Source organism: Leptonychotes weddellii, chromosome 12 (assembly GCF_054177405.1).
Source record: "Leptonychotes weddellii isolate Sample4059 chromosome 12, ASM5417740v2, whole genome shotgun sequence".
NCBI lineage: Eukaryota > Metazoa > Chordata > Mammalia > Carnivora > Phocidae > Leptonychotes > Leptonychotes weddellii.
The window spans coordinates 10,323,327-10,344,666 of NC_138380.1; the positions used below are offsets into that span (position 1 = coordinate 10,323,327).

General features: G+C 51.2%; 2 protein-coding genes across 5 annotated transcripts in view; both read right to left on the reverse strand.

Moving 5' to 3' along the window:
• The window catches only part of CLCN1 (chloride voltage-gated channel 1), a 35,431-nt gene extending 16,886 nt beyond the window's left edge, over positions 1-18,545 (reverse strand). Inside the window, exons 1-12 of one of the 4 annotated variants that reach the window (XM_081799948.1) lie at positions 18,417-18,545; positions 11,225-11,345; positions 10,672-10,803; positions 9,975-10,103; positions 9,594-9,727; positions 8,350-8,427; positions 7,912-7,990; positions 3,228-3,353; positions 2,844-2,928; positions 2,544-2,645; positions 2,160-2,244; positions 1,764-1,913 (exon numbers count right to left, since the gene is read on the reverse strand). In XM_081799948.1, coding sequence (XP_081656074.1) covers positions 1,764-1,913; positions 2,160-2,244; positions 2,544-2,645; positions 2,844-2,928; positions 3,228-3,353; positions 7,912-7,990; positions 8,350-8,427; positions 9,594-9,727; positions 9,975-10,103; positions 10,672-10,803; positions 11,225-11,345; positions 18,417-18,467 — 1,272 coding nt within the window. In that variant the 5' untranslated portion in view covers positions 18,468-18,545. Of the gene's footprint in view, positions 1-1,763; positions 1,914-2,159; positions 2,245-2,543; positions 2,646-2,843; positions 2,929-3,227; positions 3,354-7,248; positions 7,328-7,911; positions 7,991-8,349; positions 8,566-9,593; positions 9,728-9,974; positions 10,104-10,671; positions 10,804-11,224; positions 11,346-13,830; positions 14,503-14,522; positions 18,358-18,416 lie in introns of those variants that run through there. The other 3 variants (XM_081799947.1, XM_081799946.1, XM_081799949.1) reach the window with 3 other exon arrangements.
• A 56-nt stretch (positions 18,546-18,601) lies between these two features.
• The window catches only part of CASP2 (caspase 2), a 16,220-nt gene continuing 13,481 nt past the window's right edge, over positions 18,602-21,340 (reverse strand). The window contains exons 10-12 of the mRNA XM_081799962.1: positions 21,230-21,340; positions 20,928-21,037; positions 18,602-20,795 (exon numbers count right to left, since the gene is read on the reverse strand). Coding sequence (XP_081656088.1) covers positions 20,664-20,795; positions 20,928-21,037; positions 21,230-21,340 — 353 coding nt within the window. The 3' untranslated portion in view covers positions 18,602-20,663. The remainder of the gene's footprint in view (positions 20,796-20,927; positions 21,038-21,229) is intronic.

The window sequence follows — 21,340 nt, forward strand, 5'->3', positions numbered from 1 at the left end:
AGCACCTGGTGTTTTTAATCACAGGATCCTTGACAAGTACATTAAAGGAACAGCCAAAAACAAAGACATTTTTTTCGGGGCACCTGGGTGGCTCAGTCGTTAAGCGTCTGCCTTCAGCTCAGGTCATGATCCCAGGGTTCTGGGATCAAGCCCCGCATCGGGCTCCCTGCTCAGCAGGAAGCCTGCTTCTCCCTCTCCCACTCCCCCTGCTTGTGTTCCCTCTCGCTATGTCTCTGTCAAATAAATAAATAAAATCTTAAAAAAAAAAAGACAACTTTTCAACCATAAGCCTGAGATTTGCCAAAGTTCAACAATCAAATATTATCTATTTGGCACACGGTAGGTGTGTAATAACATTTATGGAATAAATGAACCCATAACAGCTATCATATTGTAAATATAACTTAGTGACTCATATCCTGGGAAAATATAGATTCACAAAATGTATCATGAATAAGTGAACAGCAAGGTATTCAAAAGCATGAAAGTTCAGTGTGGACAGACTTTTGAATGAGAACCCTAATATACAGAGGAAAATGTTGGATCATTCAGGCAAGACATACCATTCGTAATAACGCAGTCACTGAAAAAGAAAAAAAAAGGAGAGGGGAAGCAGCAATTGTAATAGATGTCACAACCGGGGGTGGTAGAAAAAAAAAGTCTTTGTATAAAGCAGTGACTGAGAAGCCAATGAAGACGTGGTCCTTGATGGACAGACATGGAAGAGGCCAGCTTTGGCCTCCTAATTGAAATGAGGAGAAAATGACTTGAGAGTGGGAAAATCCTCATGGCCTCACCACCAAAAGAGGGAATAATAACATGTACAAAAATTACTTATAGGGTGGGGCGCCTGGGTGGCTCAGTCGTTAGGCGTCTGCCTTCGGCTCAGGTCATGATCCTAGGGTCCTGGGATCGAGCCCCACATCGGGCTCCTTGCTCAGCGGGAGGCCTGCTTCTCCCTCTCCCACTCCCCCTGCTTGTGTTCCCTCTCTCGCTGTATCTCTCTCTGTCAAATAAATAAGTAAAATCATTAAAAAAAAAAATTACTTATAGGGGCGCCTGGGTGGCCCAGTCGGTTAAACGTCTGATTCTTGATTTTGCCTCAGGTCATGATCTCAGGGTCGTGGGATCAAGCCCCATGTCAGCCTCCATGCTCGGCAGGGAGTCTGCTTAAGATTCTCTCTCTCCTTCTCCCTCTCCATCCCTGAGCTCATGCACACGTGCTTTCTCTCTCTAAATAAAGCCTTAAAAAATTATAGTCACTAATAAAATTGAGTTAAATATTTAATCTCTTTGGCAGTTTTAGAAAAGAGATTACCCACTAGGTGGGGAAAAATGGATATGCAAATCATCTAAAGATGGATAATTGGATACAGGAGAATGAAGTACCTAATTATCTAATATGTGAGGGGGATTTGGTTAATTTAAGTCAGATGTTTACACAGTTATCTGTATTGCTCAACCCTGTCTCGTCCTCATTTACTAGGCTGCTGTGATGTCTTAATCATTTAGCAAGTGGAACCTTTAGCAGGCTTATGGTAATTATGGCAACATTGCTAAGTTGACATGAAGGGAGCAATTAACCCAGATATTGGCTCACTTCTATAGGTGAGCAACTTACCTAGGCTATGGTTTCACAGCTATTTCTCTTTAGGCTGGACAAAGCCCCGATGAAGTTGTACCCTCTCCTACCCTATGCAAACTGTGTGTTCCAGGTTGAAAACAGACAGAAGCTTAAGGGGTCAGGAGTGCACGAGGAGTACCTTCATGATAAAGAAGAGGAAGATGATGATGACCACGTTGACCTGTGGGTGGATCCACACAGCCGACCGGCCCAGGCTTTCAGGGTCACCCACATGCTTTACCCACGTGTTGTTGTCAAACAGGGTACTGATGGCTTCACGAGGCATCAACTGTGAGGGGAGGAAGCAGAAGGCGGCAGGTCTCCAAGGAGGTCGGGTACTAGGGCTTTGTACAGAACTGCTCTACCAGTCTCATTGTTCAAGGGGCTCTCTTGCTCTTCTCTCGGGGAGAGGTTCTACCCTCCAGCTTAAAAGCGCTCAGAAGCCTGAGGGATGTCTGCGCTGTGGCCCGGCCCTGGCTGAGTCCCTGTCATGTGCTCAGTGACCCGACCGCCCCCCAGACTCCTTGGAGCTGACCTCTCCAGCCATGAATTGACCCATTCCTGGCGGAAAGGTGAATGAGGCGATGACAAAGGTGACTATTCCAGGATACAGCAGGCGGCTGAGAAAGAAACAGATCGGAACCCCGCAAGTTAGCCCCGTGGACGCCACACTGAGCTGGGAGCTGGGCCCCGGTAGCCCGCTGCAGCCTCAGCTCTTTAAACACAGAACGTTCTTGCCACCAACGCGCAACCTTTGAGGGGCAGACCACGCCGCTCGCTCCCTACGGAGTATCCGGGCTTCTGTATTTCACCGCAAGCCACCTAAAGGCAAGGACGGCCTTTGACAAAGATTAAAAGGGAGGGGCTCGTGGAGAGAGCAGAAAGGACCCGGGTGGGACACAGAAGGGCAGTGACTCACTGCTTCGCCAGAAACCGGCTGAGGGCCTTGTTCTTTCGGACACCGAGCATGACTTGGCGATGCAGGTACACAAATACCGCTCCCAGGAAGCCACAGCAAATCCTGAGGGCGGGAGTTGTACAGCCATGGACCCCTCCTCCTGGCCCTGCCCGCGGCGGGACGAACAGCAGGCGGCCGCCCTCCCTTTCCGCCCTCCTGCCCGCAGCGATTCACGCTTATCCACTTTGGCCCCACCTTCTTCCAGCTGGGGCCCCTTCCGCCGAAGCCGCACCCCGCCCCCGAGCAGCCGACCCCACTGACCCGATGATGGCGAAGGCTGGGAGCTCCTGCAGGTCAAAGGGGAAATCCATTCGGAAATTGGTTCTGAACAGAGCAGTGATGGTGACTGTGGGGTGGAAGGGCCAGGCATCACGGTGGGAGCGCCACAGAAACCCGGGGGGAAGCGGAAGCCATCAGCCGCGGGTCAGCTCCTTCCTCCCTCCCGGGCCGCCGGCTCTTCTTCCACTGAGTTCCCAGGGTTTATGCTTGAACACTGCCCTCCTACACCATGACCTAGATCTTTGCCCTATATCCTTGGGTCTTGGGCCCTCTTCCCAAATAACGCCATCCATTCCTTTTCTAAACTGCCCCAAGGAGCTTCCCTGCACGCCCCGGTTCCAGCCTCCACCCCCGGCCGCCCGTTACCCGCATCCTTGTTCCACACGGCCAGCACGCGGAAAACGAAGGCGCTGAACGTGGCCGCAAAGAAACCTCGCCAGTAGTTCCGCACAGCAAAGTAGGTAGAGGTGACCTCGATGCTGAACAGCACTCCTGCGGGGGCGCGGAGGTGGTCAGGTGCAGACAAAAGCCAGAGGCTCCCCCCCACAGTCCCCCCTGCGGGCCTGAGGTGCTTTTGCTGAGACCCAGATCACGAGGGACGCAGTAGTGGGAAGTAACGGTCTCCTGGAACCTCAGGCTCTAACCCATACAGTTGCTCATGCTGGCAACTGTTCGCAGGCTAGGGATGTGGTCCAACAAGATGCAGAGAGGAGCGGCGGGATTGGGGGTGTGGGGTGGTCCTCAACCCACCACCTAATACCATGCGTGGTACGTCATCAGGGCTTAGTGTCTGTTCTGTGGATGAACAGGAGAGGAGAGGACGAGAAGGAAAGAGAACACAAGAGAACAGAACGGGTGAAATTTCAGAAAACGGACCAAGGGTCGGGGGAATTGGGGGCAGGGAGAGCTACCAGCCACCCCTTCTTCCCCTGCTCCTCAAATCACAACAGGTGAGGCAGCTGCGTCCTTGGGCTAAAAGGACGATTTGACACAGTGGGGAAGCAGGTGGAGCAAGTCTCTCTCCTTTTCCTGACTAGTAATAAAACCAAAGTCAGCTTTGATTTGTTGGGGTGTAAGCTATCCAACTTATGAATATTTTACAACCATTTTTGAAACCCTAGGCTAGATTTTCTTTCCTACGAGGTGGTTCTGGGATGCTTTCCCTAGCAGTCTGTCACTGTATCCTCAGGAATGAGAACTGATTTTAATATTAGTCTGAGCCAAACAGAAAATGTGCTGCTAAAAGCAAACAAAGCCTTACAAACACAAACAGCTTTTGGAAACTCTCTGGTCTCCGAGGTTCTGCAGTATGGTTCTTTCCTGCCACCCTGAATATTCTCTGTTCCCCTACTCGGGCTCCTTTGCCTCTGCCTAGGCCAGGGCCTTGTCCTTGAACCTGATCTTGCTACCCAGACACACTTTCTCAATTCCATTTATGCCCATGGCTTCAACTGCCACCTCCATGCTACTGGGTAGCAAAGCGATCTTTTCGGCTCGGTTCCTGAACTTCAGACTCACGGATCCAGTGGCCTATTTGGTATCACTTGGACATGCCACAGGAACTTCAAACTCAACATATCTAAAGTAAAACTGGGGGTGCCTGGGTGGCTCAGTCGGTTAAGCATCTGACTCTTGACTCTTGGTTTCAGCTCAGGTCATGATCTCATGGGTGGAGGGCTGGAGCTCAGCACTCAGCAGGGAGTTCTGCTTGAAGATTCTCTCTCTCTCTGCCCCTTCACCCCCCCCCCCCACTCTCCCACTCTCTCTTTCTCCAAAATAAATAAATCTTTTTTTAAAAAAATAAAGTAAAATTGATCAACTCCTCCAGACCTCTTTCACTTCCTATATTCCTTGTCTTGCTTACTAGCACTGCTGTCCATCCAGTTTTCTTTGAAATAAAATTTGGGAGCTGGCCCCAATTCCTCTTCCTCTCTCATCATCTATAACCTCGCATAAAATCAACCTCCAGGTCCTGTCAATTTGACTTCCTATTGCCTTTATATAGCATCCTCTTCTCTCTCTCTCCTCTGCCTCCATCCAGTTCCATCTCTCATCATCTAGCATCAGGGCTATGACAATAGTCTTGTTGTTAATCTTGGATGAATCCTGTTAATCCACAGGCCTGTTTTATTCCGCACACATTTGCCAAAGGGATTAGACAAATGTGCACAGCTTGTCATGCCACTTTCTCGGTCAGAATTCTTCTGTGGCTCCCCTTCACCCATGATAGCATTTCCCAAAGTCCACCTATGATACACTATAAGTCTCATGAGAAGTTCCTTGCAAAAGGGCTTCGGTGGGAAATGCTGTATTTGAGCCACAGTTTGCATATTCACGATGCCTGCCAGGATATCCAACATTCTGATAACTTTTCCAGTTTAAAAAAACTATCTGTTTAACATAGTATTTTCTGACTTTTTGACCTTGGGACCCTTTCACATGTTACATCTATTAACACCATGGAGAACTGTGCTCTGCAAAACACATTTGGACAAAGTCTAGCTTGGAGAACAGAATCTACATTCTTGTGCGTGGCCGCTGAGGACCTTCATGATGCAGCCCCATTTCCCTGTGCAGACTCATTCCAGTTCCCCTGCATCCTCTAGCAATTCTCTCATCTACTGTGATTACAGCCCCCAGTCCTCACAGTCTTCCTTGCACTTTGCTCAAGATGCCCTGGAGACACTCTGAGCAGGCTGTGAGGATCGGTTTGTCTGCCCGGCCACCCTTTCAGCTGCGAGTGCCTGGGAACACAGGATCCAGCACAGCATCCAGAGGGCAGATGATGGAAGCAAAAGGATGTTTGTCATTTTAGCAGAATGTTGAAGCAGATTTCTTTCATCAGTGTAAGGAATTAAGAGTTGGCTATATAGCAAATAAATTGCCTTACTAATTTTTTTCTTTCAGGATTATTCTATGATCATAAAAAAAAAAAAAAAGAAAGAAAAACAATCACATAAAGCTACCTGCCAGGACATTTATTACTTGTACTCAATATAAACATCCTGAAAATAATATCTCAATTTTTCAGTCCTGAATCTTTTCTCGCATCAAGAGGCATGTTTTATCTATAATTCTCTTATCTTTCCTATGTTCTACACTGGACCAAGAGAAACCTTCCTTGTTCATCCTAGAAATTCCAGTTTTATACAGAAAAAAAAAATACAGATTCTCTTCATTTTAAAAGAATCTGGCTGATTAAAAACAAAAATTTAAAAAGTCTACCTGTCTAAAAATGTTTTTTCGATCTTCTGGATTTGTAAGGTGAAAAGAGTAAGTAAAGGTGAAAGTGGGTATAAATGTAAGCGTGTAACGTCTAACGTGTACAGAAACTCAAACACACACCTCACTGTGGGGACTAGTGACTTCAACGACAAGAGCTGAGGCCAGAAGTGCAGATGGGATGCTAGCTGATATGATCTCCTTGAGCTGTGTGTGCTGACGCCGCATCAGGACAAGTGAGCGGGACACACTTCCATTCACTCTGAATGCTTATCCCTACGTCATTCCTGAGCCAAGTCATGTTAGCTACCTGAACACTCCTCTATGAAGGCACTGATGACATTCTCATAATTGAAAAGATACCTCTCACAGCAGGTGTGTTTAAGAAGCATAGGCTTTACCTGCAATTTCGTTTCCCCAGCTGTCAACTTGATGTCCTTTTTATCACCAATGAATGATCCATGTAATCCCCCCCTGTGTTAATCCCGTTACAGCTCACACTGAGTTGTAAATAAACAGGTACAACTGCTTTCTCTGCCCCGACCCATTTGTTAGTGTTCCAGGACAAAGATAACAGTCTGACAATCCACCCTTTGCCTTCCACGTGCAGAAAGAGCTAACCTCAGGTTTGAGTTACTGTCAGGGAGCTATGGGGCTCTAAGTCCCATCTGCAGCCCTAGTGAAAGCTGACCATGAGTCCAAGTAAGGCCCACCTACACCCCCGTGTCCTGGTAACATGCACAAATGGAAGTTTTCCCTTGGAGAACAAACTACGGAGAGTCTCCTGGTAGAAGATGTAGAAGTAAGTGGAGGGCAAACATGTCCAACAATATCGACAGGCTTTATTTATGACAAGGAGGGGAACAGGGAGGCTGCCTGGGTTTTCATTCCTGTCTCTTCCACTCGCTCGAGTCCCTTGCCCTCTCTGTAATCAGTCCTCTCCTCCCTCTCCTCCGCACCATGGGTCTCATAAGGCTTTTAGCAGGAATGAATGTAGAGAGATGCTTAGAACATCACTTGCACATAGTAAATGCTCAGTAAAAGTTTGCTATTCTTGTCATACTTTCGTTTTAATAGGTAATATCGCACTTGGGGATGCTGACAAAACCTGGCCGGGGAGCCAGCCCGGGCAGTGGACTGATGTAGGAGAGGGTCAATCACTTGCCTCCAAGTGGCGTCCCAAAGCAGCAGCCGACTCCTACGGCGCAGCCCACCGTCAGCATGTCAGTGTAATAGTATGGCTGCTACTAGGGGACAGACAGACAGACAGATGGCAGGGGCAGGGAAGTGGGGCAGAGAGGAACGGAGAACAAGCAAGGGTGGGGAATAAGGCGGAAGGAGAGGCTTAAGTCACAGGGAATCAGAGTGGCCCCCTCTCCCCCAGTGATTCCCAGGCCAAGAGACACTCGGTTAGTTTGCAAACAGGAAGTGACCTCATAGCACAAGGCCAAACATAGAAAATGAAATAAAGATAAATATGTGGAAGGTATGTCAGCCACTAAGTGATCATCAGAGAGGGGCTGGAGATGGGGACGCCCCGGGCACGAAGTGTTAGTGGCAAGAGAAACAGAAAGGACTTCAGACCAACGGTACCAATAAAGCCTGCATAAAACAGCCACCAGCCGCCAAGGAACACATAGCCCTCTGGTAGAAAAGTACGTGCACCTGCAGACCAGGGGCTGGGATCCGGGTCGCTCCTTGAATGCCCGCCCACTAGTCCCTTTGGCGAGCATCCGAGCATCCTGTCCACCGCAAAGCCTAGGCAGCCACTCCAACCCCCTTCCAAGTCGTGCTCGGGGAACCGGGGTAGGGAGGAGGTGGGACTTGCCTCCGATAGGGGCTGCAAAGCAGCATCCCACGCCCACCGCGCAGGCCGACACCAGGAGATCAAGCTGCCCAGACACGGTCTGCAACAGAGAAGCACGCAGGACGAGGAGGGTAGAGGGCTGGGGCAGGCAGCAGTGCTCATGAGGGGTGGGGTCTGGGCTAGGAAGACAAGGGGACAGGGGTAGGCAGGCGGGCAGCAGAGGAACTGGCCAGGGTGCAGGCCCGGAGCAGGGGCGCAGGTCAAGAAGGGAGGGGCATCCTGGACGGCGGCTGCAATGTGTGGCTGGGGTAGGTGGGTCGGGGATGTGTGTGGAGGATAAGGGAGCGTGGGTTAGCGCAGTGCCCCACGTCAGCATCACGGCCAGCCCAGCGCCAAGGCAGCCCTCCCGACACCCTGAACACACACAGCCCCTCCCTCGTCTTACTTCCTCAACCTTACCTCATAGACCCCACAGAACATCGACATAAACCTGCTGAGGACAGCGGCACAGATGCTGGCGATGTGGACAAAGGGGCCCTGGGAGAGAGAAGGAGGGGACGGGTCAGGGGCCGGGGCCCAGATGGGAGGCTGTGTGGCATTCCGCGGACAAGCCTGATGGCTCCGGGCACTGAGCTAGGGCCCGAAATACAGCCGTGAGCAGCACAGAGGGTGTGCCCTCAGGAACTGCAGCCCGAGAGGAAGGGAGGGGGCGGACCAGCCTTTCAGCGACGCTCCGGGAGGAGAAGATGGGGGAGGGGGAGGGGAGGAGGAGGCAGGACAGACGAGGGTGCGATGGGGGGCTAGAGAAGGCGCGCTGGCGTCACAATTGACTAGTGTCTCCACTGAAATGAGGTTGTGAGCCGCGTGCGTGTCAGAAGGAAGAATGTTCTGGGCTGAGGGAACAGCAAGTGCGGGAGCCCTGGGACAGGAACCGCTTGTGTGGTTGAGGGGTGGGAAGAGCTTGTCACCCAAACACAGTGAACGGGGGGGGGGCAGCTTGGGAGGACCGGAGACCAGACCGAAAGAAGCCAGATCAGCACAGGTCTCCCAGGCCCCGGGAAGAAGCTGGGATTTTATTTTAAGAAGACTGGGAAGCCATCGGTAGTTCCGAAGCAGATGTCAGCGAGTACTGATTACATTTTGAAAAGACTGGCTGCCACGCGGATCCCGACTGTAGGGACGCAAGAATGCACAGGAGCGGAACCTTGGGAAAAGCACAGTCCCTCTCTGGGTCTGGGCTTCTGCATATTAAAACAAGGAAATTGGTCTGGAGTGTCTCCATGGTAGTGGTCCTCAACTGGGGGAGATTCTCCATGCCCCACCCCACCACCCCCAGCGCCGGGGACATTTGCCAGTGTCTGGAGATACTCTGATTGTCAAAACTGGGGGGCACTACTGGCATCTAGGGAGTAGAGGCCAGGGGTGCTGCTAAACCTCCCGCAATGCACAGGACAGCCCCTCGGAACCAAGAATTATCCAGCCCAAAATGTCCACAGTGCCCAGGCTGGGAGACTCTGTTCTAAGTCCCTACCGGCTCAGATGCGTCTGTCATTCTGCCTCAGGACTAGGACCTCCCTGAATATTGATTTCCCCTCCCTGGCGCCCCCTGGCACTGGCTCTCCTGGCGCGCCGGCCCCCATGTCTGCTCCTAGAGCTCCCTCTGGGCTCAGTGCTGCCCTCTGCTGGAGTATCGGTGGACCTACCTCCTTCCCTACAGGAATGCCACTGCCCAGCCCCGCAGTCAGGGCCACAACCTTGGCCACAAAGGCCTTGAGGGTGAGATATTCCTTCAGGATGACCCCACGGAGTATTGTTTTCATTTCAGGGATTCCAGAGCCTACAAGGGTCAAAGAATGATTATGTGCAACTTCCAGCTAGAGGTTCAAAGGGAGATGAACGTCCAGACAGTGGACGTGGCGATGGGGGTGGGTGGGGGGGAGAGGCAGTGGTGGGGGGATGATGGCAGAGCAGGGGAAAGGGCCGTCAGTAGGGCTGGGAGAGGGCGGAAGTGGACTGGAAAGGTCTGCAGGCCAATGAGATTGTGCTGACCACATGACATGGGGAGGAGGGGGCGCAATTCTCACCAACAGCCTGGGGAGAGATGAGGTGGCAGAAGAGGGCACTGAAGAGGATGAGAGTTAGTGGGAAGGTGACCCAGACCAGGTACTGCAAAGGCAGGTTGGGCTGCATCTGGTAATAGGTCCACTTGTAGGCTGCAGAGACACGGGCCCGGGCTCAGTCCCAGGGTGGCAGGGATGTCACTGCTCCCCCACAGCCGCAGCACACCGGTGTGCCGCGAGCGTCCTCATGCTCCGGCAATCCCGTTTGACCTCATGAGAGAGTACTGTTCTCCTTGCGCATGGGGGAACCTGAGTTGTGAGCGGTGACGTGACCTGTTCAAGTTCCCACCTCTCGTAGGAGGTGGGGTCCGCGGCAATGCCGCCAAGCCCACTTGAGCAGGCACATTGTTAGAGGCTGTGCTGGTTTGCCCAGGACTGAGGGGTGCCTGGGACTCAGGGTGGTCAGTGCTCAAACCAGAAAAGTCCTGGGAAAATGGGGGATGATTTGGTCACCCGATTAGAGGGGCACTGTCAGCTTGGGTGGTAGCAGGTGAAGGGGCAGGAGAAAGGGCTCTGGGTCCAGGTTTGGTCTTGTCCTGGGCCAGATCTCCTCTGGGCAACACCCCCCTCCCAAAACACACCCAACGTGTCCTAGGTAGGAACTCGAGAAACAGCCACCGTGCAGGGAGAGGCTGAGCGTGAAGGGCCACGGTAAACCTACCCTGAAGGCTTTTGGCACTGACATAATCCATGCTCCAGCTAACCAGAGCCATAAGCAGTCCCAGGAGCACCAGAAAGATCCAGTCTTCTCCTAATTTTCTTCTCACCACATGTCCCAGGCGGTGCACACAGCCTGGGAAGAGGGAAGGGCAAAGAAGGGCAGCTATCCCGTCACTACTCTGGGCTCTGACTGAGGACTGGAGCCGAGGACTGGGGTGGGGTGGGGGGGTCTTGTTCTATGGCTCATTCACCAAGCTTCTTTCCGCCTCTCTGCTGGCTGCTGCCCCACCCCTTCCGAAGGCGCCCCAGTCCAATTCCCCATGGGATACTTGAATGCCTTCCAAAACTCTTGTTTCCTGGGGGTGGGTGGGAGGGAGGGAGAGTCGGGAACAAGGCAAAGTGGGAGCAGACAGGGAGAGATGCATTTCCTTGTTGCTTGGAGGAGGACTTCCATGTGGATGTGGGGAGGGTGGAGGGCGGGCACATCCCAGTTATTCTCCTAGACCCTGCACCTCCTTCCATTCCAGATGCCTTTAGCCCTGAGGCCCCATCACCTTGACATTTAGAATAGTGATCCTCATCCTTGCTGTCCACGCTCTCACTGGAGCCCGTCTTCTTGGGCATCCCTGGGTCCTGCTCTTTGTCTGAGAACTGCTGTTTGTAATGGCCATAAATCTGGACACAGAGACAATGGGAAATGTCTGTTTTGCTGGAGGTAAAAGGAATAGACAAGAGGGAAGCACATAGACCCACATGGAAAACAGCTTTTTAAAGTCTGAAGTAGTGACACAGGAACTCTGCTAAGACTGGACATTAGCGTCAAATAGGTGTTTTGTATGTGGCTCAGCTTACAGTGCTTCAGCCTCTGCCTCAACTATCCCAGTCGCCCCCTTCTCCGCACGGGCCTCCCTCCTAGGAATCCTGACGTGGACCCGTGAGGACAGACGAGCAGGTGACTCTTGGTTTCTCCGTTTTGGTGTGTGTGGCCTTTCTTGAGGCCCCTCAGATGCTCTGTCAAGCTCAGAGAAAGCCCATCCACCTCGCCTCCCTGTGCTCCTGTACACCAACAGGAACAAGTCCCGGTAAGCGAATTCCCAGAGCAGGATAACTAGGTGCTCACAGAGTGTGGAGAGGGCAGAGCGGCACCCCTCCCATCAGGTAGCCCTCTGCTCTCAGTGTGTGCAGAGCACGCGTGTTTGGGGCAGGGGGAACAAGGGCTCTCACTGCTTTCCGTCTGCCCTCCCCCCACTGCACTGGCTCCGTCATCCGGGGCCAGGGTCAGGCCAGGCCGTGTTGCTGGTTCTGGGAGAGCCTGGGTAGGAGAGATCTGATTTCACAATATGAGCAGCAGAGTTTACGCCCCAGTTCTGGATAGGCGCACACTAACTGCCCGGCTCACGGCTGTTTCATCTTCTGGGGTGAGGTTAGTGACCGAGGGAGACAGTGTGTTCCTCCCTGCCCCACCTGGCCCCCGAGAGCAGACACGACCCATGCAGCTTAGGGCACCTCCTTCCACCTGCCATCTCAGTTGCCTCTGGCCCCAGGCAGGTGGAGATAAGGGAGGGGGGACTCCAAACCAAACCCTGGCTGGGAAACACCTAAAAGAGCCAAAAGAGGGCTAAGCAGGGCATCAGAGTAGGGCAGGGGGAGGGGAGGGAAACCCAAGTCTGAAGGGGAGGCTGTGTCTGGGATTCATGAACAAAAACACCGGTGTATGGAGGGGGGAGGCTGGGCATGGGAAGGACAGCTGAAACAATGTCGACAAAATACTGATAATTGTTGAAGTTGGGTAAGGGGTGCTTGGGGATTCATTACACGGGTCTATTTTTAAGTTTGACATTTTCCGTAATAAAAATTAAACAGAGAAAAACTTAAGTCCAAACCCCTCTTCTTTGCTTTCAGGCCAACTCTACTTCCGAAATTAATTTACCATTCCTTTCCAACACGAAGCTCCATGCTAGTCTGCCTGGTTTCCTGTCACCAGAAAGTGCCTTTTAGTTGTTTTCACTCTCCCCACCCGGGTAGGTCAGTGAACACGGGTGAGAGGAGCCCCCTCGTCCCGGGCCATGAGCAGGGGGTCTTTCTGTCCAATCCCATCCATTGTTCCAAGGCCAGGGCAGGCTCCAGCTTCCCTAGGAAGCGCCCCCCAACTCCTTCCACTCACCATCCCAGCCTCCCCTGACTGTCCCCACCCCCTACTGAATCCCCAAGGTCGCCTCATGTTGGAGACTGACTAGGACTGAGGGGTGAATCCTATAGACTCTTGACCTGCAATGCTGCCACCCCTCAGTTCCCCGCCCTGTCTAGATCCCACATCTAATCACTCCCGGACCCATCTTTAGCTAAAACACTTCTTAAAGTCTGGCTTCCCGGTCCTGACAGGATCCATCCTGTGACACTCCACAATCACATTTCCTCACTGACCCTCACCTCCATGTCTGTCCATGACAACCTCAGCAGCCTTCCTTCGCTTGTACCCCCCATTTCCCCTTTCTAGATGTCTGCAACCCACCACTTCCCACTCCTGAGGAGGGTTATCCCTGGACGCCCCCAAAGAGCTCCCAATCTCCTGTTGCTGGGAGTGTACACCTCTACCTTCCCTGGGGCCTACCACTTAATAGGTTCTTTCTTGATCAACCTTCCCCCCTAAAAGTTTGATTGCATTTCTTCTGCTCATTTGGACCCCGGTGTATCTTTGATCACTCATATGCAATTTAGTTTGCTCTACTTATCCCAGCACCTTTTTTCTGCTTTCTGCAGAAGTGTTTCTTTTTGCGTGTTCTACTGAGGGTCAGGAGGGAGAAATCTGGTGGGGTCTGCGCAGGGGTGAGGGTGTAAGAGACAGCTTGCACAGAGGTGTGAGCTCCCACACAAATCCCTCCATGCAGGTTATGTAAGCACGGGCTAGTCAAGCATGTGGCACTGTGCCGTGCCCCCCGAGGATTCGGTGTTCTTAGTCAGGGTTATATAAAACTGCATGGGTCTCTCTGTAAGTGCGTGCTTAGCTGAGCTCAGCCCTTATTTTGAACACATTTCCATGTACTTTTCTAAGTTAAAAGGCTAAGACTTCTGCCTCTTTTCACCTAATTCCTAATTTCCCCCAATCCATCACACAACTATCTCCTCGATTCCACCCCCCCCACCCCACTTAGGACTTTACCTGTGTGGGGCGGGTGTTGGCCCGGGCGCCTGCATCCCTCCGGAGCCTGTGCTGAAGGGCCCCATTCTCGGAGGGCAGTCCGTAGCTGGTGCAGTGTTCAAAGGGCATATACTGGTACTGGGGAGCACTACCCCACCAGTTGTGTTCGCCCCCATGCCGCAGGGACCCAGCTGGCTCCATGTTCCCTTCCTGGGCCAGGCCTTGGCCTGCTTGCCCCCGTCCTCCCCCAATACAGCTCCTTAAGCCTGTCCTCTTGCCTGTCCCCAAGGCGTCTGGGGCAGCATGCCCACCCCCAGCTATTTATAGCCATCTCTCTGTCACATGACCCCCCCCACCCCCACCCCCCGCCACATCTGATCTGCTTGGGGTCAAAGCAGGTGTGAGAGCAGTGCGGGGGAGGGGTCGAGAGGAGAACCTGAGGGACAGCCCCACAGGGAATTCCCTCAACAGGGCCAGCAGCACTGTCCCCTCCATAGTCACAAGGAGGCTTCCAGCCCCAAGCCACTGGGCCCTCTATAAATATCACTCAGACGAGGATGGAAAGTGGCTCAGCATGCTCTCCAACCTGTGTGCTCCCAGGGAGTGCCGGATCTGCACCCAAGTGTCCTGCCCTCTCTTCAAACGTGGAGAGGTGAAAGGTGGGCGCTGGATGGACTGAATCTAAGGTCTGGGAACACTGGTGGGTAACTCACCGGAGAGAGTAAGTGGTGCCTCTCTGCCATCTTTTCCTGTTGGGTTGCTCCCAGCTTGATATCTTCCCAAGATTGAGTCCTCATCTGTCGGACCAGCTTTCCTGACCCATCTGATTTTCAGTTTTCTCCTCCAGCTCTGCTATTTCTATCTGCCAGAGGCTGCTAATAATGCTTTGGTGTCATCCCTTTGACCCCACCCTTATTACCCACTGGGTGTGGGAAACAGGGTAAGAGCCTTGGGTTCTGGCCTTTCCCCCACTTCCCAGACAAATATGTCAATCACACCAGAAGCCTGGACTCTCGGGGAGGGACTGAGCTTCTATTTAGACTGTGGAGCACCTGCCTAGGTCTATCAGGCAGGTTAGATAACAGGGGAGAAGGGGAAGTGGGCCAGGGGTATGGGGGAGGCCGGAGGTGGGGGGAAGGGAATAAGTTTATCTCATCAGGAGCCCCACAAATGTAAGATGACGGGGAAGTCCTCTGCTATTCTTCCCTTTCAGATCAATAAATAACTTTTGGCCAAGGCTGAACGACTCTATCTGGTGTCAGTTGTTTTTTTTTTAACTGATTTTCCTAGGACATTCCTTCCTCTGTGAACTCTTCACCTTAGAAGAGAAGTTACAAACATGAGCCAATGTGTAGTTTAGAATCTGTCGCCAAGTAGGGTCTGCCCCAGGATATTCCAAGTTCAGGGATGGCAGAATAAGGAGACCAATCATCTGGTCTATAATTAAATCTTGATCTTGGCTCATCGAAACTGTCCAAAGCAGGTGAGATGGATGTCATTAAAAGCAGGCTGTCTGGGGCACCAGGCTGGCTCATCTGATGGAGCATTTGACTCTTGATCTCGGGGTTATAAATTCGGGCTCCATATTGGATATAGAGATTACTTAGATAAATCTTTTTTTAAAAAATAAAAGCATGTTTTCTAACATAAATCCTATAGCTTGAAGGCCTATAATCCACCAGCAACGATTAAAAATATATGACGGTTTGAGGGACCGAAGGCTGTGACATTCACCCTCTCTGCAGGCAGAACATGAGAGATCTAAGGATTAGGTGTAAGATGAGAGGAATACTTCCTTAATAAGGAGAGTACAGTGCCAAAGTGAAAGTAGATTCTTTGGGGGGCTTTGGAAACAGAAAGACTGTCACCTGTTTGTGGAGTATGGCTCTCCCGAAGGTTGCTAGTTTCTACAGGGACTCAATAATCCCTAGAACACAGTTACTATTTCTTTACTATTCCTTAGAAAATCAGGACATGGTTACGGATTCCAAGATGTGAAGACAGAGATCAGTGAGACTGGGAAAATCCTCATTCCACCAAACCAAGTAGAAATGCCAGCTGCAATTCTAAAAACCAGATTCTAAAATTGGGAGGGTCAAGGAAATGTACAGCTGCTGGTGCTAGCGAGCAAGGATCTGTGAGTAATCATCTTGAGTTTGACATCAGAAATAGTTAAAATCTCATGGGCTACCATCCTTCAAGAGAACAAGAAAATAAAATGTAAACTATGACCACCCCCCCACCCAACAACCCATAGGTACCGTGCTTAGGGTCTTATTTGGAAGATGGGTTTCTGGGGAGTTCTGTGAAAAGCTCCAAAATCTGGAAACAAATTTGTAAGCATGCATGCATTCTATAAGGTATGTACACTGTGTAAGGTAGGTACTCTTCTGAGGTTTTCAATAGATTTTCTTGAGGTCCATGATACTAAAAAGTAAAACCTATAGGCTTCTGGAATTGCTATTTGAAGGAAGGTTGTCAAAAACGACCAAACAGCACACATGTGCAGGGGATGGTGTGTGCTGAAGAATAGGTGGGTGTGAACAAGCCAGCCCCTTGGCATCCCATCAATTTGAGCATGAACTTTCTGGGTTACACCCTTGTTTTCAGACCTCTTCAAATCTGGCCCCCCAGCCCACTGGACGACACACCATTACACTCTTTTAAGGGCTTCCGGCCGTCACTTTCCCTCTGCACATCCAGCCTAGCACCGATTCCACGACTACCTACTTTCTAGTTTCACCTAGGCAACTGTGACCCTCTTCACCCCACACTTTCTCTCTAGATGTACTCACTGGTAGTCATTTCTCCTCTACTCCCCATTGGACCCTGCCCCCCAGATCTTGACAAATCCTTGGTCCCTTCCAAGGCCTACAGAAGGCCTTCCTGATAGCGCTGGACAGGTCTCTCTCCCTTCTGGTTTTTCAAACATGATACACTTCTGCCTATTCTCTACCTAACCGACACAAAGATGGAATAGCCTTTGGTCTCAGGCTCATTCTCCCAGTTCAGTGGGAAATATCCTTTTTTCCCAAAAAAGTGAGGGAAGAAAAAAAATTTCACGCTAGGAAGTCCCAGAAGCAATACTGTCAGGGAGGAGCATATACTCAAGCTAACATTTTGTTTCACATCCTGACCTCGGTTTCTACAGAAAGGCAGTAACTTAGGGGGTTACGGTAATAAAAGAATGCATGCAAAGAACTTTACCAGTGTTAAGCACTGAGTATGAATGCCTGATACCAAACTGAAGCTCATTGTGCCCAAGTTAACAATTCTCAAGCTTTTGTAAGCCGCTAACACCGTGTCATTTGTTTACCACGCATATTTAATCCTCCCAGGGACCCTTTAAGGGAGAAACAATTTTCCTCCTTCTTAGCTAAGGGAAACTGAGGTTCCATGAGGTTAGGTACCTTAGCCAAGCTCTCCCAGTATCTCAAAAGGCTGAGCCAGCATTCAAAATGTATTTAATTCTAGAGTTCATGGCCTTAAAGCTACATTTCTAACTTTTTTGTGTATTTGAAGTCTTTGAGCCTCATTTCCCTCTTCTGAAAAAAAATACAACAACCAGGAAAATGACTAGCTTGTGGGCCCACAGGGAGGGGGCAAGTGCTCCCTCGGCTGTGGCCATCATTACCACGTTCCTCCTCTGACCAGACACCTGCCCTGCCCGCCCCTCGAATCACGGCTCTACTCTCTTGGCCTGCGTTTCCTCTTCCCTCTTACAGGAAGCAGGAGGGAGGAGAGCAGCAGAGAAGGGCAGCCCCCAGCTCAGGGAAGGGGATAATTTTAGCAGAGAATCCCTCGCAGAGGTAGCAGGGGGGAAGGGAAGAGAGCTATGAAATTCAACCTGATACTCTCATTCAAGGGCGGGGTGGGTAGGACACACAATCCGGGTCAGAAACCAGGGCCTCGCTCTGTAATTCCCAAACATACCACACCTCCAGAAAGCTTGCCTATCCTGGAAATGGGCACTTTGCTTACTCCCACGGCTCCAGTAGTATCTTAACCTCTTCGAGACTTTGCATCTCTCCCTCCCCTGAGGACAGCCCCTGCTTTCTCCTGCAGCCAAGCAGCGTCAGCAGGCTTTTCACGCCTTGCCTGTGTTCTTCAGCCAATTCTCCTCCCGCCACTTGCTGATATGCTTCAGCTCAACTTAATCCCTTTTTGTCTTCCTCCTCCTCCGTATCTCCCAACCACTTTCCCCCAGGTCCCACCGATGCTTCCTGTACCAAGATGTTCTACAGAATTTCCCATCTCTTGCTAAGCCTCCATGGCCCACATGCACTTGCACACTCACCTCTCCAGGCACACACTTTGGACATATTGCACCCCAAGAATTTCCCAACCTACAGAGCCCACTGCTTAGATCTCTTTCACGCTGCTCTGAGTTCTCTTACAGTCCATGTCCACTCTAGAAAACCTTAAATCCAACTTGGGACCATGTAGATTCTATAATCCTCACCACCCTCCAATTCCAGCCCAATCTCTTTTCTCCAGCCTCCATCCCCTAATTTACATAATCCAGAACCAACACTGCTTGCTAATGACTCTTAGATCTCCTCTGACTTGAGAAATCCCAGTATGCCAGCTATATTTTGGGTAGTTACCTGTGACCACGACATCTGAGATGGGCCCCCACCTTTATATGTAACAAACATTATGGCAGCAAAGGAAGGGTGTTCAGCTCTGGGTACACCTTGGGAGGTGGTGAGGAATGCTGTAAGGGGCCAAGCAAATGAGAATATGTGAGCTTCACAAAATTATCTGTGGAAAAAGAGATGTCAGGCACACATCAGCAATAAATATGAGCATTTATTTGGCACCTGAAGGCAATATAAAATCCTGGCAGTGGGAAATGGAAACGTTCTATCACCTAAATACTTCCATATGATACTGACCCAAGGGCAGGACTCAGCACCAAGTCTCCAACCCCCCCCCCGGCTCACAGAACAAGTATTATTGAGCACCTCAACTACTACAGGCTGAGCACGTGCCAGGGACCATGGGAGATGCAGAAGACAGTGTTTGACACACGACATCTGTCTTCATGAGCTAGTAGTTATCAGTGCATAAAACAAAACACACAGAAAAACCTAGAGTATAAATACTAAACTGTGTATATTGTTTAAGGGAAATTTTGTCCAGAAGTAGGATTCTAGCTAGGGTTGCTTTCTTCCTTCCTTCACCCAAAAACATTTACTGAAGACCTACCATGTGCCAGGCACTGGGTATATATTGGTGAACCAAAGAGACAAAGAGACAAGGTTTCTATCCTCAGGGAGCTTATACCCTAGTAGGGGAAACAGAAATGAACAAATGAAGCAAGCAAATACGTGATTATAAATCATGCTAAGTGCAATGAAGAAATCAAACAGGACAGAGTAATAAAGAAACATGGAAGATTAGTTAGAGATAGAATGGCCTAGGAAGGCCTCCACAAGGTGGCATTTAAGCTAAAAGTTGTGAGGAATGGAGCTCAGTAGACCCTAGGAGAGTATCTGCGATGGTCCAGGGCAGGAAAGAGCTCAGAATGTTTGAGAAACTGAGGATGGCACCAGGGCAATCACTTAGAGGGAAATCAGCCTTTAATGAGGTTCAAGGGGAAGGTAGGTTAGGAGTTTGCACATTACTTCAGGTGTAACAAAAATCTTAGCAGGGGAGTGACATGATCAGATTTGTATTTAAAAACCCCAAACCAAAATCTGTCATATAGAGATTAGATTGGCGGGGGCAAGAATGGAAGAACAAGAGAAGTCCCTGAAGAACAGGAAAAGCACAATGTATGGCACAGATACAGAAAGCTTCTAGGGGATACAGCACATACCGTGACAGCCTCAGATGGAGACCCGGGAGAAGGGAAAACAGGCCATATAAAATCAAAAGGGGATTTAATACTGAAACAGAAAGCAGGAACAAGCTACTACATGATATCCGTGAGCAGCCGAATGATCCAATTAAGTAGTATTTCAGACAGATCTGGTGGCAGCAGTAACCAGGATGAGATGAAGGTGAAAGGGGAGAAACAGGAAGTAGGGAGATAACTACGAGGATGCTTTTTTAGAAAAGGACATTTCAGAGGAAGCAAAAGATAAGGTGACAGGTTACAGAGTATGAGGAAGCATACCACTCTTATCTGCCTCTGCTAACACTCTCTGCTGAGGTTCATCTCAGTAAACAAACCGAGAGAGAAACTGATTAAGAAAACTCTGGAACTTCCCTGGGCAAAGATCAACGAGTTCCAGGTATAAGGTATCCAAGCTGTAACCTGCTGAGAGGCTGGATTCCTCGAGCCCAGAGGAGCCAACTGTGGAGCGGAGAACCCCGGCCTTCCACTGGGTAGCCTTGTGGTCCCGACCACATCCGCAGCAGCAGTGTACCACCAGTCCTGCTGGCCCTTTTGAGGCAAAATGAAAAACGTCTACGTTGAATCAGGACACCTTCCGAACTCTCAGTCTGGGATAAATGGGGTTGGAATATGAAAGGAAAAAAAAGACAGGAGACGGTCTCTGAAACGTCCTGGCTAACGTAATAGAAGCAATTACCAAAGTGCTGTCTACCAAAGCCCTAGGGCCAGGGAGCGAACACAAGCAGCGGGAAACCCGCATGCCCTCTCCCCATAAAGACGCTGTGTTCGCAACATCATCGGCCAGGCTGCTCTGCTGTCGCAGCCGGTCGGGCCAGGGCCAGCTCTGCAGGGAGGGAGCCGCCACAGGAGGGACTGGCCTGTGGCCCGGCGTGCCCAGGCGTGCTCCACAAGCCCCAAGGTTCCCAATCCCTGAGGGGGAAGAGAAACCGTGCGCCAGAAGAGGAGAGGCCCCATCAGGCCTCCACGCGGCAGGGCTGTGGGGACGGCGTCACGTGGGAGGGTGGCCCGGGAACAGGTAGAGGTGGCGGCACAGGGTACTGCAGTACTCGGACATCTCCTTGCAGCGGTGGAACTCCGTGCCAGGGGCGTAGCCCTCACGCTCCTTGATGAGCGCGTTCACCTGCAAAGACAGAATCCCACGGTGCCCAGGCTGAGCCTCTGGGCGTGAGAGGCAGGCTGGAGAGATGACGACAGACAAGGGCAGGGCGGAGGGTGGAACCCAAGCAGACGGAGCCCAAAGGAGGCGACTGACCTTCACGAGCATGTCAGCCACGTGCATGTCACAAGCCCTCTCAGAGAACACCTGGGTGAGGGCCTCAATGTACCACGAACCCCGTTTGGTGTTCCGCATGGCGGCAGTGCCTGCAACAAGGACGGAGACCCCCCCAGTGTGAAGGTCACGGCACGGCTCACGTGGCTGGACGACCCAAACTCGACTTCCACGGCACCCCGTACCCTCCCCCTTCACAGAGCCTGGAGGTGGGGGGGGTGGGGGAGGGAAGGTGCGCGTCTCCGGGAGCGCGGGTCGGGCTTCCCTCTGGGGGCCCCGAGTACCTCTGAGGCAGGCATAGCCACAGATCATGTCTGAGCGCGTGGGCAGTCGGGTCTTCAGCAACTCCTCCCTGCTGGCGTCGCTCTCCTCGCACTCAGAGGATCCGGTGTGGT